At 47.7% G+C, this 17,343-nt stretch overlaps 1 protein-coding gene across 1 annotated transcript in view; it reads left to right on the top strand.

Moving 5' to 3' along the window:
* Positions 1–13,895, top strand: part of kif26ba (kinesin family member 26Ba) — a 63,629-nt gene extending 49,734 nt beyond the window's left edge. Inside the window, exons 12-28 of the mRNA XM_076050089.1 lie at positions 697–868; positions 1,401–1,802; positions 1,909–2,085; positions 2,488–2,602; positions 2,775–3,015; positions 3,093–3,194; positions 3,308–3,435; positions 4,061–4,240; positions 4,414–4,727; positions 5,246–5,924; positions 6,109–7,070; positions 7,486–7,715; positions 8,054–8,203; positions 8,646–8,860; positions 10,357–10,616; positions 11,570–11,720; positions 11,984–13,895. Of these exons, the coding sequence (XP_075906204.1) occupies positions 697–868; positions 1,401–1,802; positions 1,909–2,085; positions 2,488–2,602; positions 2,775–3,015; positions 3,093–3,194; positions 3,308–3,435; positions 4,061–4,240; positions 4,414–4,727; positions 5,246–5,924; positions 6,109–7,070; positions 7,486–7,715; positions 8,054–8,203; positions 8,646–8,860; positions 10,357–10,616; positions 11,570–11,720; positions 11,984–12,132 (4,627 nt within the window). The 3' untranslated portion in view covers positions 12,133–13,895. The remainder of the gene's footprint in view (positions 1–696; positions 869–1,400; positions 1,803–1,908; positions 2,086–2,487; positions 2,603–2,774; positions 3,016–3,092; positions 3,195–3,307; positions 3,436–4,060; positions 4,241–4,413; positions 4,728–5,245; positions 5,925–6,108; positions 7,071–7,485; positions 7,716–8,053; positions 8,204–8,645; positions 8,861–10,356; positions 10,617–11,569; positions 11,721–11,983) is intronic.
* Positions 13,896–17,343: the final 3,448 nt, after the last annotated feature.

The raw sequence follows: 17,343 nt of genomic DNA, 5'->3' as shown, positions 1-17,343 counted from the left end.
AAAGAGCAGAGCAGCACTGAGGAAGAGGAGGTCAAGATCGGAGTGTGTGTATATATATATATATATATATATATGTATAAGTGTGTGTGTGTGAGTCGGTGTGTGTGCTTTTGCCAACATACGTGTGTGAAGCCTGCAGGCTGTGTTCCTGGGAAAGGGGACAGCAGATCGAGGCACCAAGGCCACAGTGGGGCTTTAGATCCTGTCAGCCTACAGCAGGCTTCAACACACACACACACACACACACACACACACACACAGGTTTCAGTCGCCCACCCAGGCAGGAGGGATTTTTTTTCTTAAACACACAGTCTAATTTCACTCCTCCATCTGCTGGTTTAAACTCTCCGGGACACAGATCATCTCCCAATATTAGACTGCATAATATCCAGAGCTCTTTAATAATGGCCAAGTCTTGCATAGGAAAAAGAAATCTGATCACTAATTAACAGTTACTTACTGCATTATCTTCAACTTGTTTATCAGGGCTTTTGATTGAGATGAGCTTTAATTTCCCCTTCATTTCTCCCCTGTGTGTGTATGTGGGTGCGCGTGCGTGTGTGTGTGTGTGTGTGTGTGCGTGCGTGTGCACGTCGGAAAAGAGAGTCGACTGGTTATGTCACGTGTATGATGAGTGACTGTGTCCATGTCCAGTGTGTCTTATATACTCACATCTGGACGCATGTGTGTTACTAGGGACAGCAAGCTGACTATGTTGCTAAGGGAGTCGCTAGGCAACATGAACTGCCGGACCACCATGATTGCTCACATCTCTGCCTCACCCAGAGATTTCTCAGAGACGCTCTTCACCATCCAGATCGCCTCCCGCGTCCTCCGGATGAAGAAGAAGAAAACTAAAGTCACCGTGGTGAGTTTGACTCCGTGCTCGTCGCAGCCGCCGCTACACAGTCGATTGACAAACACTTTCTCCGGGAATCACCTGCTCACCTTTTCACATCGTGAATGCTCAGCGTGGCGCTGACGACCACTGGTAGCTCACTTTGAAGGCTGTTTAAGAACTGCTGTGCGGTCAGATTGAAAAGGTGATGCGATCAGGATTCCAAACACGTCATCGTTTCACCAGACACAAACTGATAACACGAGATGCTCTGAAGTTCAACTGTGATCGCAGCAGAAGTCAACATAGATGGAAATGGAATCACCTTGATTTGTTCTTTTAAATATAAAACTTGCTGTCAGATTGGCCAAATAGTCTTTTAAATCTGTCTGTATGTGCTTGTTTCTCCGTCTTTTCCCTCCTCTTTCTTGCGCGAGCTGTCAATTAATGGCTAAAAGGAAAAGAGAAAAAAAAAGCTCATATCTAAAAATGGAATATGTTGCCTCATGCTGCTCTGCTCTGCTCTGCCTCGCTCTCGCCCGTCTCGTCTGCCTCTGCTCAGCAATACACCTCCAGCTCGTCTGGAGGAGAGAGCTCCTGTGAGGAGGGTCGCATGCGCCGCCCGACCCACCTGCGCCCGTTCCACCACCGCGGCGACGCCGACTCGGACCTCCCTCTGCTGCGGCTGTCCAGCGACCCGGATGAGTACTCCAGCAGCGAGCAGTCGTGTGACACGGTCATCTACGTCGGGCCAAACGGGGCGGCCGTGTCGGACAGAGAGCTGACCGACAACGAGGGACCCCCGGAGTTTGTCCCTATTATTCCTGCGCTGCTTCGAGGCAAAGCACCAGAGCAGCAACAGCAGCAACAGCAGCAGCAGCAGCAGCAGCAGCAGCAGCAGCCGCAGCAGCAGCAGGAGCAGGAGCAGCAGCCACAGGGTCAACCAGCTGGAGCCCAGCACAAGGTCAGTGGTTTATTTTCTGTTGTTGTTTGCTTGTTTTAACAATAAAACCGATGCTAAGAATAAAAGCTTACTCGCTCGTGTCTCGACTGCTGGTTGGTGCCAACAGGTGGAGGCTCAGACGGAGGGCCAGGTCAGCGGCGCCGCTCTGCCTCCTCCTCAGCCTCCTCAGTCGCTGCTGGGTCAGCCGCTGGCCACCGTCCCAGAGGAGGGAGGCGAGTGTCTGAAGTGCAACACGTTTGCCGAGCTGCAGGAGAGGCTGGACTGCATCGACGGCAGTGAGGAGGTGAGTGTTTCTGTCAAGGCAGAAGATTCAGTGTTTTAGGCGTCAACCGCGACTTGAACTGCTTGCTTGGTAACAAAGTGCAAGAACTTTCTTCATTCTTTCTTTATTTATTCTTTATTCAGATCCCCATCAGCTTCCACTGCTGGTATTGCTAATCTTCCTGGGGTCCACATAGAATAAAAACATTACACAAACATATAGAAATACATACATACATAATACACAGTACAAAAAACAATAAACAATAAACTTTGAAAGTTTAAGAGAGAAGGTTGATTGTCATCCACACCGAAGGAAAAGCCTTTTTCTTGTCTTCCATTCAAAATGTTATTCAGTATTGCAGGATAGACAAGCTGAGAGGCCGGTCTCACTGTTTGAACCATCACTGTGGTCGCTCTTTAGGTGGCAAAATTCCCCTTTGAGGAGGTTCCATCGAGCAAACAGCGAACTAAACCAGAAGCATGTCCGTCTTCGGCCGCGCCAGCCTCCGCTGCTCCTGCTGCTCTCAGCTCAGTTGGTGGGTTGTTCACTAAAACACATCGACCACACGACTGAGACACTGTGTTCCAGAGCGCTGTTCTCCGCTTTTCATAAGCGTCGGCATTAACAGTGACTGTCGTGCTCGCTCTTTCTCTTTCTCTTTCTCTCTCTCTCTCTCTCTCTCTCTCTCGGCTCCGCCTGTGTCGCAGGAGATTCGGCTCAGACCTGCTTCCCTGCGGCAGTCGCTTCCCCGATGAGGAGGACCAATGACCAGCAGCTGCAGGAGATCAAGGAGGTCGTGGAGGAGGCGGAGCTCGCTCACACGATGATCCACAGTTTGGTCCAGAGTTCCGCTTTGCCAATCGTTACCACCAGCAGGAGCATCACCGGGAGCAGCAGCATCACCTCAACCCCTCTGAGCAAAGCCAAGAGTTGCCACCTGAGCGACAGGTGAGCGGAGACGGTGGCTGTCTCCAAATGTTGTGCTTTTCTCACGGCCGTAGACTAACAGGTTGCTGTTTTCGCAGCCACGAGGGCCTGAATGCGTGTGTTAATGGCGACGTGAAGACACGCCCACTGGGCTCGCCGAGACTCGGCATCGCCAGTTTGACCAAAACTTCAGAGTACAGGTGAATGTTCGCACAGGAACTTAGATCCTACGTTTTTGTTCTGAGTGTGTGAATCGACAGAAATGAGAAGCAGCCAGGAATGATAATGTCCCGGTCCTTGTTCTGGTCCTCAGGCCGCCGTCCTCTCCCTCCCAGCGGTGTAAGGTCTACACTCAGAAGGGTGTGATGCCTGCAACGCCCTCCCTGTCCTCACACACTCTGGCTCAGGACGGTCAGGCTCCAGAAGCTCTGACCTCAGACAGTAAGGCCTTGGTCTCCATTGAGTGCTTTAGATCAGCATTTCTCAACTCGTGGGTCGCAACCTTTTGATTGGGTCACAGCTTTGTGGCCAGATTACAAAAAAAGATTTTAATACGTGTGTATATATATACATATATATATATATATATATATATATATATATATATATATATATATATATATATATATATATACATACATATATATTAATACACATATATATGTATAGAGAAAATATTGGGCATTTGTCAATAACTAATTTACTAGACATGATAGAAAGTACTACCTATGACAGTTGGGAAAGAATCCAACAGACCCCGCAACCCTGAGCGCAGGAAGGAAGTGGGTATAGAAGGTGGATAGATGGATGGAATAAATTTGGGTCACAACTTCACTATAAGGATAAAACAATGTGGGCCTGACACTCCACCTGAACACCTGCTGAAACACAATGTGCAATCTCAATACAAGGGATCACTGGCATTTTAACTTTCATGATGTCCAATTTTGCCAATTTTGGAACACAATTTTATTTGACTTTTCTTTTTTTGATGCCCTGATTTTAGAAAAAGAAAAAATGGATGATTCATTTAAAATGCCAATCGTGTGTTGTTGTGACTTTGCAGACAGTTTGGCTGCTGACAGTGGCCGGTCGTCCACTGAGTCTCTGCTGTCCAGGTCTTCTCCAGTGGGCATGAGCCCACAAGTCCGAGAGCCAACGCCGTCTCTGTCTGCCAGCTTGGGCTCAGCTGAGACACTCTGTGACGATGACGTCCCGCCAATACCCTTGGACACGCACAAGGATGGTGAGCTGCAGCGAAACACCGCTATTTTTAGTCAAGCAAAGTCACAGCGACGCACAGCCAAAGTCGCATGAATCATGCGTCGGCCCTGGGAGTCATGACAACACATATGTGCCGCGCTGATCAAGGACGGGCATTCAACAAATGCGGTTTCTGTGCAACTCCTCCCCTCGCAGCCCCAGGCCCCGCAGTATCTGGTGGAACAGTTGGACCCCTGTCGCTTGGGGAGGGCGAACTAATTTGCACCTTGGCTCCGAGAGGCGTGGAGAACCCTGATGTTCCAGCTCCAGTTGAGATTCAGGGTGTGTCGTGTCATCCAACGAGCATGGCGAGCTTCAGCGGCGACCACTGCTGCGTCACCCTCCTCCCCTCGGCTTCACAAGCTGAAAGCATCTGTGACTTCTCTGAAGATGGTGTCGCGGTGGATTATCTGATGCCCGCAGTTCGTGCAACCACCTCAGGGGTTACTGAGGTTGTTGCCATGGCAGAGGTCAGTGTGACTCACCCCTCATGGATGTTTGTCCTTTATTAAAGGCAGTTGCAGGTAATTTAATCTTAATTTTAGATGAACAGATTATTGTTTTGACTAAAAAGAAAAACATCCACAATCATGAGCACATTTAGACCCAGTAATTCAGATTCCGATACCATTGGAGGAGCTTGGTGCAATTGTTTACGAAAATGAAGCTCTTGAATGGGTGTGCATAAGACGGACATGACACTGTCATAATCATCACATGACACTTGAATATGAATGGCTATGATGGTGGCCATTTAGTATCATTCAGTAAATTATCTCAGCCAATGGCAACTTGGCATTTAAAGTGAGATGATTTACCGAATGATACTTAATGACAACCATGAGCATTCATAGTGTCATGACAGGTCTTGGCAGGTGTCATGTCATTATAATGGTGACATGTCAGTCTTATGCACGTCTACAGGTGGATTTTCTTTTGTTGGAGGAAAGCTACGTTTTATAATAAGGTGTTTTAACTGAATTTCTAGGTTGCCATGGCCAAATTGAGGATAGAAGGAGAAGCCCTGGCCTCAGTGATGTCCAGCTGCGGTTCACCAATGTCCTCCTGGATGAGTGACCTTAGCATGGGCAGCGAGGCCGACCAGTCTCTGCACAGCTTCAGTCAGTCCCAAAGCCAGCAGGGTGAAGCCCTCGCTGACCCTGAACCCACCCAGAGTCTCTGCTTGAAGGATCAGGGCTCAGCTGCTTACAGCCCAAGGAGAGGGAGCCTGGAGGGAGACATGCTGCTGTCAGAGAACGGAAGCGAAAGAGGAACTCCCACCAAAGACCGGTTTAGGAAGCTGCCTCCATCCATGGCTAAAACTAACATCCAAATTCTGGGCGGAGCGGGAAACCTCTCCTCTTTGAAGACCTCTGGCAGTGTGCACCCGTGTGTGGTGGTCAAACCCATGATTATACAGGAGCCCACTCTCCTCTCCTCCCCTACCAAGCTCAGCGCCATCAAAGACCCCGGAAAAAGCAATGCAGCAGCCGTCGCCTCAATGTCCAGCGAGATGGACTTTGAAGACCCCTGGTTAAAGCGCAGCGGGGAGGAGGGGAGGTCCAGGGAGCTCGTGTGTGAAGTGAAACCGGTGAGGAAGGAGGTGGAGCTTTTAAAGAGCCTGGCTGGGAATGGCGCCGCAGACCAGCAAGGATTCTTGAAGGAAGGTGAGTAGGCCATGTGACCTTTGACTGAAATTTTGCATTGAAAGAAATGAGCTCAGTCAATTTTCCGTCTTTCTGCAACACGTTCCAAGTAGAAGGAGCAGAGTAGACAAAAGTCCTTGCTGCTCAGCTATTATTAAGTCGCTCTGTCAAATACGTTAACACTTTCCCTTTAATTGCTCGCTAGGTGTGGATCACAGCAGTGCCGGCTCAGGCGGCAGCGAGCTGTTTTCCTCCCCGGAGGCCTTCAAGAGGGTCGTGGACGGCTGTGAGATGGTGGCCGTCGCTGCCCAGGGAGAATACTTGACTGGTGTTTACAGCCCAGACGTCCACCGGACCGCCAGTCTTCCCCGCGGCTGGCACCGCCTCAACCGTCACGACGGCCTGGACAATGGAACCGAGTACCGCAGTCTGGGCGTCACCGCTTCGACACCCTGCAGTCCCCGCGCCACCCTGGACCGCCGCGGCAAGCAGGGCTTCTTCCTGCACAAGAAGGGAGCCATCCCACCTCTTCCCCCCGTCAGGAAGTCCAGCCTGGACCAGCGCAACAGGGCCGCCAGCCCCCTGCATCTGGCCGGCCTCGGGGTCTCGTCGCTGGGCTCGGTCTCAACGGTGGATGAGACCGGCGGGGCGTCTGGGTGCGGCCTCGCCGCGGCCAGCAGGCAGCGAGGCTCCAGCATCGACAGCAGCAGGCTGTTCAGCGCCAAGCTGGAGCAGCTGGCAAACAGAACCAACTCCCTGGGCCGCGTCCACACTGCCAACAGTGGCGCTCACCATTACGACTGCTTCTCTCTGGAGAGGGACGGCAGCCTGAGATGGGGGGGAGGCGGTGGGGGGGTGAGGGGAGACAGCACCATGCCTCGCACCGGGCGCAGCCTCACCCGAGCCGGATCCGTCTCCTCCTCCTCCTCCCCCACCGCCGCCGGGAACAGCGGCAGCACCGTCCTCGGCTCGGGGCTGAGCAGCGCTCCGCAGTCTCCCTCCAAAACCGGGAGTCCGTCAAAGATGTCGGCCGTCAGCAAGCTGCTGATGACCAGCAGCCCCAAGGCGAGGAGCCTCTCCGCCTCCAGCACCAAGACTCTGAGCTTCTCCACCAAATCTCTGAGCCAAGCCGGCGGCCGCAGCTCCAGCCTTCCACCCAATGGAAAGGTAAAGAGATTCTTCCTCACACCTTTCACATCCGCTCAACGGGTGATCTTCTTCCGACACCAACTGATGTACACTACCAGTTTGGACACCCTATGAATTCAATGTCTTTTCTTTCATTCTCCTGACTATTGACATTGCAGTTTCTCACATCAAAACTTTGTATGAACACACAAGGAATTTTGTAGGAAACAATAAAATTGTAAAATAACTCAAACATGTTTTATTTTTAAATTCTTCAAAATAGCCACCTTTCATAAAAAGTATATTTAGTTATTTAACACGTTTTCTTTGCTGCATAATGACATAAATCTTCCCCATATTTTTGATGTCTTCAGTATCTATCTGCAGTGTAGAAAGTGTGTGTCCAAACTTTTGACTGGTAGTGTGTCTGATCATCTGCTTCTTCCAAACCCAGAGCTCGGTTCAGACCCCTCCCCTGCCGCAGCAGGCGCCCTCTGCCGGGTCCTGGTCCACCCAGTCTTTGAGCCGAAGTCGAGGAGGAAGTCTGGCCGCCAAGCTGCCCCTCCGGGCCGTCAACGGCCGGATCTCGGAGCTCCTCCAAGGCAGCGCAGCCTCCCGTTCCAGGACTCACTCCCAGGGAGGAGGCGCCGACGCGGCAGAGGAGAGAGGCGGTGCGCTGGCGAGGTGCGTGGGCTCACTTTTTATGTTGCTGCGTAGCGATGAACCGCAATATTCCACAGGGCTTGACGCTGTAACATTTTTATAAGGCATCCTTAAAAAAAAAAAGAGGAGCACTTGTCTTCAAGAGTTATGCGATTATTACTATTAGCACGGCGCCGATTCCATGAGCTGCAGCCATTTAGCCAATTGTTGGGGGAATTTTTATGGATACGGGGCACGTTGTGATAATGGCTGGGTTTATGGTGTAGCTCTATTATTCACTACACACTTAAAAAAAGACAGTAAGTCCTTGAAAGTGCGATGCATTAAACCTTTCTTTTGGTACTGTTTGCTGCTCTTAGTGGAGTCGTGGCTGGATCAGGAGGCGCAGGCGCCGGCAGTCCAGGGGAAGAGAAGGCGGCGCCGGTTCAAGCGCTGCCTTCACCTTACAGCAAGATCACAGCTCCCAGGAAACCACACCGCTGCAGCAGCGGCCACGCCAGCGACAACAGGTACAAGCTCGCCGGGTTATCAGGTGGCTTGTAAAGTATCCATCTTTTAATCTACAGCATGGGTCACCAACCTGTTTGAACATGAGAGCTACTTAATGGGTACAAATGAAGAGCAAATGAAGGGCAACCAGTTTGCTACACTCTCCTGAAATTACAAAATTTCTCACTTAGCCTTGAGTTATATATTATTAATGATGCTGATCTAATGTGAAGACAATGGTCACGTTAATGAGCTCTCAAAAATGATAACCAATGACTTAACAAGGTTGGATAAAATTAAATTTGAAATGCAGCTCAACGAGGCCTGCGGGCGACTCATGTGGTCCTTGGCTGCTACCTGGTGCCCACAGGCACCATGTTGGTGACCCCTGATCTAAAAGCAACAAAAAAAAAACAACACACAGTTTGGTTTTTAACTCCGTCTTCATCCTGGCTCTGACAGCAGCGTGCTGAGCGGGGAGCTTCCCCCAGCCATGGGCAAGACGGCCCTGTTTTACCACAGCGGGGGCAGCAGCGGCTACGAGAGCATGCTGAGAGACAGCAGCGAGAACACGGGCAGCACCTCCTCCGCCCAGGACTCCCTCAGCGAGCACAGCTCAGCCACCACCTCCTCCAGGCGGAGCTCAAAGAGCAGCAAGAAGAGCAGGAGCAACGCAGGTGACGGTTCTCACATTTGGGAGAATGATGGTTTCTGCCAATATGGGCTGAGACTTGGCTAAAAAATGCAGCGGGGAAAAGAAGGCAGCGCTGTGGTAAAAATTAAAAACCAGAGAAGGACTGCATGCACAGGTGGGGTGGTGGTGGTGGTGGTGGTGGTGGTGGTGGTTGGTGGGGGAGGGGGGAGGCGCTGCGCTTAGAGAAGGAGCCAGGGGAAAGAAAGGTGACCCTGCTCACCCAACTGTGAAATAGTGGAGGGATTCTGCTGGTGTGGAGTGTAATGAATATCACCAGAACACACCGGGCTGCGGGGCCGCTAATGTGGCCAACAAATTACACCCCGTTGGATTACCACGAGGATGGATCCGTGCATAAAATCCAATTGGACGGTGGCAGGTTCATCCCGGTGTGTTTCAGGATCCTCCGCTGGGCCGCACTTCCCGCCGCGGCGCCGTGAAATCTAGCGCGACTGATACCGTTCCTCAAGCCGCTCAGGCACAGAAACACAGAGGGGATTACTGTTTGTTAGGCAGAGGGCAAAGTCACTGAATCGCAGATTTCAGCCAGCTCCATTTTACTGACGATCTAATTTTTTCCCCCTTTTTCTTTTTTAATCAGATTGGATTCTCAAGCTCCATGTTTTCTCTCCCCTGCCTGTCGCCACCTCGCTTCTCATTCGTCGCACACTCACCACCTCATTTGTTCGACTCTCTCCGCCGGCACCTTCCCCTCCCTGCAGACACTCGCTCTGTCTCCGTCCCGGCAGATTCCGCCTCGTACCTCGTAATGAAATACAAATGTCTCTGCTTGACCTTTCGGTGCCACAGTGAAACCTAAAGGCAGCGGCGGCCTTATTAAAAGCAGCCTTTCCCTCCTCCGCTTCCCTCTCAGACACCTTATCTCTCGCTTCCCGGTGAATAAGCGTCATTCACGGCCGCTATGCCTGCACATTTCCATGCAGAGCGTGCGTGCACATGTGAGTGGGTGTGTTCACACTGGCACCGCGGGTACATTGAAGTGACCCGCCGCTCTTATCAATGAGCGTCATGAAACAGCGAAAGAACTTCTTTTTTCTCACTTCACACACCATTGTAATTTTTTGTTCTCTTTCTGCTTTTTTTTTTTTGTTTAGTAATTCACTCTCTTTGTATTCCTCGTTTCTTTCTGTTGCTGTCCAGTAATAATCACATCTGTATTTCTCTTTCTTTATCTCTGCATTTTTTTTCTTTTTGAAAGAATTATCATACAACCAAAACACTCTTCCACTGTGTAGAGTATAATAATGAACCAGTGAATGCATCTGGCCAGGAATGAAAACCTTTTTGTGCCAGTGTTTTGGAGCATCTGATTATGTATTTCAGCGCAGCATTTAAATTCAGTCAGATTTCTAGATAAGAGGATAATACACAATCATTTTCTCTGAGTGCACTTACCTCTTGCTAAACTCCACCATTGTGTATCCCTCTGATTGATTATTCTTGATCTTCTACTTTTAGGCCTCCAGCGTCGTCGTCTGATCCCAGCGCTGACCTTGGACTCCGCCTCTTCGCCGACTCACCGCTCCTCCAAGCAGGCCACTTCCTCGTCTTCCTCCTCGTCCAGCCCAGGTGCATGCTGGGTGGACGGGCCGCTCGGGCCGCCGGCCTCTTCAAATCTCCGGGGCGCCGGCGCCACAGCAGAAACCTTTGAGATCAAGGTGTACGAGATAGACGACGTTGAGCGGTTGCAGAAGAGGAAAGACAAAAAAGGAAACAAGGTGAGGCTGAGCTCATGCAGGGAAGAAACAGAGGATAAATGGCAGATTTGACAGTGATGGTGTTAAAAAAGGAAAATTATTGAGAAAGGGTGGAAGTATGTGGAAATACAGGCCTTGGGGAGGTCAGACCATGAAGAGAGAGTGAGATGCAGAAGAGTGGATGAAGCTTAAGAGCCAAAGAGCAAAAAGATAGACGCCCAGAGGGCAGCAGGCATATTACACTTATTGCTACTGAAATTGATTCGATGAATAGAGAGGCATTAAAAAGCAATATGTCCAAAAGCAATGTTCTGTTGGACATTGTTGCTGGAGGAGAAAGAGACGAGGAGGAAGACAGTTTGAATGAGCAAGACCTTGGAAGCTACACAGGCCCTAAATCCTCCACGTGTCCAGAAGAAAAAGATTAAGATTATAAAGTCTAACTGCAGTGATTTTCCCCACAGTGAATTAATCAAAAATCTCTGTGTGATTAGCCAGCCTTTTCTTCATTAAATCAACACAGTCTCTATGTTAGCTTAAAGCATCAGTTTAGAAGTGATTTATAATTCCAAAGATTTAGCTGAATACCAAGTGGTGCCGCACCACTGTGCATTAAATGCTAATGAATTCATGGTGCAGGTTTCGGGCTCCTACTCTTAAACCTTGGTGTATTCTGGGGAGGAGGGAGCACGATGATGTTTTGGAAGGAGTCAGTGAGGGAGAAAAGCATGAAATAAAGATTTTCTTTGCATCCAGAAGAAAGCCACTTTACCCCCAACTGCTTCCACAAAGCTGCTGAGTGTCCGAAAGCACCCAGCTGCGTTTGCGCTGTTAAGTGTGAATAAATAAAACCTTGAACCCCCTGCTGTAACAGAATCACATGTCACGCAGCACCCTGTTCCAGGAATAGAGGTGAGTTTTTTAAGAAAAAAAGAAAAAAACAAGACACTACATGTCCTCTCTCTGCGCATCAGGAGGTGGTGTATGTTAGCGCCAAGCTTCGCCTGCTGGAGCACCGGCAGCAGAGAATCAGCGAAGTCCGAGCCAAGTACCAGTGTCTGAAGAAAGAGCTGGAACAAACCAAACAACACCTGATGCTGGAGCCGCACAAGTGGACCGGGGAATGTAAGTGAGAGTGACCATGGTCTGCATGTTGGGGAAATAAGATGATTGATGGGAAAGAAAGATCTTTCTAGTAGTAGACATCACGTGTCGGGGAAGTTCTTTGAAACTGTAGCACTGAGGGACATGCGTGTCCTGGATGGCTGAGAACCTCCACAAAAACATCAGCAGCATTGTCATTGTCTTTGTGGCCGTTGTGCCTCATTGCTTTTCATCCAGTGTCCCAGCAAACTGTTTGACATTCTCTCTGTCTGTTTCACGCTCAGTTGAGCTGCAGCAGGCCTTCGAGGTGGACTCCCTGGAGTATCTGGAGGCTCTGGAGACAGTGACGGACAAACTGGAGACGAGAGTGAACTTCTGCAAAGCCCACCTCATGATGATCACCTGCTTCGACGTGTCCTCGAGACATCGGTAGACGGGCAGACGCTGGGAGAGCTTGTGGACAAACAGGCAAATTGACAGCGAAGCTAAATTGGTCTGAAATTAAAAAAAAAAAAAAAAAACTCCAATGTTTTCCTGATGAGTCAACCCTCTTTTCAAAAAAAATATCTTCTACACACCACGCCCCTAATAAAGTCCTCGCCGGTTGGAAAGAACGATACAAAAGAATGGAACTGAGCAGACTTTCTTCCTCAAAGCTGTGTGAGCAGGCACAGAGGGCAGGCAGTAGAAGAGAGGAGTGGGAGCTTCTGGAGATATGAAAACTGATCAGAGAGACAGATGAGTTTCTCTCAGACGGCTTCACAAAGAGACATTAAACGGTCTGAGAGGACGCATCCAACATGCAACGTCGCTTTCAGAGAACAGAACAATTGGAGACACCTTTTACACTGAAGGTCCAGGAATGTACACCCGATGCGAGCAGCGCCAGACGCAGGAGCAACAAACTGACGATAATGAAGAAAAATCTCTCGTTTCAACGGAGAACTTCTGCCGTGAAGGCAGAAACTATGGAGGAGAGGAGGATCGATGTGCAGTACGTAACACAGACTGACAGAGGGAGAGTCAGCAGGGAGGAACAGAGTAAAGCAGTTCAGATAAGTGCCTTGTGAACATTCAAACAGAACCAAGACCAACTCTTTCTCTCCGAACGCGTGCACGATGTGCACTGAGCGAGGAGCCAACGCTCAAGAGAAGAACAGCATCAGATCAGTGTCCTGGACAACACAGCCATTCCTTGATGTGATGTTTTATTGTTAGTCACTTGATCAGAACAGACGCGTCCGTGTATGTTGGAATGATGTGGGGGGAAAAAAACTGATCAAATATAAGAGGGACGACAGAGCAAAGAGAGTCCCCTTCAAAAACTGCTGCAAGGACCAGGAGTCAGACGTATTTTCCCAGAACAGATACATGTGGTTTCAAAAAAAGAAAAGAAACAGAAAAAAAACACAAATTCTAGTTACTTGTGATGGATGTTTTTACTTTGACTTTGCTATACAACTAGAACACGGCTGAATTTTGTGTCTTTATGGTGCACGTACGTCTCCCACAAAACACAAGATGACTTTTTTAATGTTCTTCAAGCAATGAAGCGTGTGAGTCACGTAAGAGTGGGAGTGTTTCCCACCGGGACCCACTGTAGAGTCCATCCACCACTGTCTGTTGTTTGTATCTGTGTTGTTTTGCATTCTAAAGGTAACTGAATGGTTTGTCAGTGTGTATTTTATACTTTTTTTATTTGAGTGCAATGGGACCATGTAGAGACTATATATGACGAGAGTATTAAAAGATTTTTTTTTAAAAATAACATATGATAGATATAAAATCTGAAAAAACTTAAAGTTCTGGTGTTTGACTATAAAAAAAAAAGTGTAGTAATTTAAAAAGTAGTGAATTAAGATTGGAAATAATAACCCTATTTGAGATTTTATTGTGGCACAATTGGAGAACCTAGCTAGCTCCAACGTTGTCTTTTTAGTGAAAAGATGACATATTTTGAATTGCGTTTATTTCCTGTGAAATGATGTGAATTCACAGGAAATAAACTGAAGGTGTGAAGGGCATCTGAAGAAAGAAAAGGCTGAGATCTCTGCCTGGTTCCATTCCTTTCTGGCCCGATAGCCAGACGTATAATTTGTTTATATCATTATGGTGCTTGAGATGTTTACGATTTAAATGTTTGTACAAATATAAATATATTAAAGAGCCTGCTTTCCCCTCTGAAATGCAAAACAATACACTTTGAACGCTTCTTCTTCATCACTGTCGTCCCGTCCACTCGACTCGGCAGCCAGAGTCTCTTTTCAGAGGAGTGAGTGGGGAGTCGCGTCGGCCAACAGGTCAAAAGAGTCAATGGTTGCTGGCTGTGTCCATGTTGGTGTAATTTGTCAAATGCGGCATGATGCTAAATTTATCATGACTGGGAAAATAAATGAAGAATTAGCCTAAAAAGAACCACACAGTGACAGATTATTGGATGGCAACAAAACCCAGGAAACAATGTTGTTTTTGAGCGAGCAGACCAGTCATGTGACTCTGACCGTCTCAGTTCACCGCGCCAGTCTTGAATGAAGGATTATTTATTTGAGCCTTAGAAGAGCAGTCACCCGCTGTTACTTTCATATTTATTTTCACATCATCATCCATCAAAGGTTACTATGCATTTAAGAAAAAAATAAAATAATTGTATATACTTTGCCGAGCAAACGTCACATATAAATATATAAATACTTTATATATTTGTTCATTTTTTTTATTTGGCATATTTGATTTCAGTTGCCGCCGTTGTTTATGTTGCAGGTTGTAAAGGGGGAGAAGGGGGAGTGCTGCAACATCCGCAGCATCTTTGATGCATTAGCCGTGGATGTTTCGGCAACCTCCAGCCCCTGGGGGCGCTCAAGAGCCTGTAGTAGTTTCCTTATTAAAGATGTTATGTGAAGGGGAGGGGCTTCCTCCTTGATATGTCACTGCCCAATGTACTGTGGTAACACTTGATAAGGCTCAAAGTAATAAACACCAGGGTCAATTTGTTATCTGTTCCTATTAGGTGAAGAGCTTTTCAATCAAATCATTCCAGAAATTCCCCATTCAGAAGGTAAAAACATCTTCTAATAAACCATTAAATGCACATTCTGTGAACTCCTAATGCCAGAGCAGTGAGAACTATGAAGTGTTATCAGAAAATCTGACACGTAGCATCTTTAAATTCACAAGAAGATTTGTGTCTTAATGTCTGGGTCAGACTAGATTTTTCGAAAACAAATTTGTTTTCCCTAAGCTGTTAGATGTTTAGAATACAAGCAAAAAAAAACAAACAAATGTTTTCAGTGAAGGCAGAACAATAGGAATTAAGTGGGTATAAGGAAAAAAAAAAACATGTTTAAATTTGAAAAATGCAACATAAATTGACTGTTTTGTGAAAAATGTGGTCTGACATTTAGCGCTGATGGAAGAGCAACGTGGGGGATGTAAATAAACAAACGCATTGAAAGAGATTCTGTTCTGAGTCCTCATTATTCAAACTGCACAGTCAACAACTATGTGCTAGGTGTCTGTAACGGCTCGATTTGCACAGAAATCCAACATTTTACATGAAAGCATGTAAGTTATCCATCATTTATTACTTGGTGCAAAAGCTGCATTGGAAAGACACAAGGACGTCGTTCATTCTGAGATATGATACACACAATTTGCTTGTTTATGGCTGTAGTTTTAATATTTGAATTGAGTTATTTGTTCAAGTCACTATGAATCGCTGAGAAGGGACACAATGGCTTGTTTCAGTCGGTACCTCATGTTATCACAGGGACATTTGAGAAGCTCATAAAAGACTTCTCTCTATAAGGAAAATCTGCTACCCAACAACAACATTGTGGGGGGTGGGGAAAGGGGGGGGGGGATGCTTCATTCATACACCGGTCATGGACACACAATTTGATTTCCTCTAGATTTACCGGAGTGACACACAGAGATTAAATTGCCATTCTCTTCTTTTAAGTGCGCTTGCACACGTCAGTCTTCAAGCTGAGATATCACGTTGTTGAGCCTGCTTTGATCAGCGGCCCGCAGCAGGGAACAGGAAGAGAGAAGGCGAGAGTCAGTGAGCAGAGGATAAATACTGAGGGCAGGAAATGGAAGGAAGGACAGAAAGAAGCGGCGACGTGTGGAGAGCCTGAACTAATTGTCCCGCAAGATTTTGCCAGAATTACGGCGTCACCCCATTCAGTGGAAACGCCTGCAAATCGCAATTGCACTTTGTAGAAATCTTTGAAATATGACTTTTATTTTGCAAAAAAACTGTAAGGGAAACGCAGCTTCTGTCTGCTTCCTTTTCTTTCTTTTCTGTTGTGATAGTTGAGTCTTGCCGGCTGGGCCGCAGAGACGCAGAGCCGCTGATGCGCTCTGAATCTAATTCAGAAGTCTTGGGCCAGTGAGTGAGTCAGACAATCAGCTGGAAAGACTGTGAGTGATGGAAGATAAGTGATAAGTGAACTGAGTCCGATGGCCATTAAGAACAAGGGAGGCTGCGAGCAGCAGCTCCAGCCACTCCGGTCGTGACTTCAGTCAATCCTGACAATCACTTTGGTTTATCTCCCCAATAATGTAATGAGTCCATTTGTGCTCAATTTGTCCACAGTGTGCTCTGCATGTCTAACGATGCACCCGCATCTTTCAGCAGCCATTGCATCAAGCAATCTAGGGGTCCCTAGACTGGGTTCCTAGACTGGGTCCTAGCGGGGCTCCACACCCAGTGATTCAGAACTGGTATGGGCAAACTACGGCCCGGGGGCCATATGCAGCCCGTTAAGCTTCTTAATCCGGCCCAGCGAACTTGAAGAAATGATGTTAATAGTAAGTCAGTCACATAACGGCTGCATTCCTCTATTATTTCAGTCTTTTAAGAGTCATTTCAATAAAGAGCCTTGGGGCTTCAAAGACACATATTTTGTTGTATAACTTTGCTTTTATTCATTTTCAATTGACATTAAAGCTACATGAAATGTTTTCTACACATCCCTCATACATATATGTAGGCCCCTCTGTTAACAATTTAGACTGCATTGTGGCCCACCAGTCAAAACACTTGCCCAGCCCTGATTTAAGACTCACGCTAGCAGTACATGCACACATGGAGAGAGAGCTACACCGGCCTGACAGTGACGGAGCAGCAGCCCAGGACATGGCTCTGCGCAGGGGTTCAGGATTTTCTCCTGACAACACAGCAGAAATGAAAAAGATGTGAGATTAAGTGAGACATCAGAAACATTAACACTTGCTGTCTTACCATTAGATGAGAAGAGATCTAACTGAGCATTCAAGTAAGCATTTAACATCACTCCAGTGCTGCCACCAAACACAGCGCAACACACACACACACACACACACACACACACACACACACACACACACACACACACACACACACACACACACACACACACACACACACACACACACACACACACAGGAAGTGCTGTCATCAGTTTGTGAACAGTAACATGTTCTGGGGAGGATCAACATGGAGAGAGAGAGAGAGAGAGAGAGAGCGATAGTGTGTGTGTGTGTGTGTGTGTGTGTGTGTGTGTGTGTGTGTGTGTGTGTGTGTGGAACAACACATTAGCACATTCCATGGAAGACACGCTCAGGCCTTATCTTGGAGGTCGTGCACTGTCAGAGTAACGCA

Source organism: Nelusetta ayraudi, unplaced genomic scaffold (assembly GCF_046127955.1).
Source record: "Nelusetta ayraudi isolate G7.1 ecotype Tasmania unplaced genomic scaffold, CSIRO-AGI_Nayr_v1 ptg000005l, whole genome shotgun sequence".
NCBI lineage: Eukaryota > Metazoa > Chordata > Actinopteri > Tetraodontiformes > Monacanthidae > Nelusetta > Nelusetta ayraudi.
This window is presented reverse-complemented; position numbering and strand designations above follow the sequence as displayed.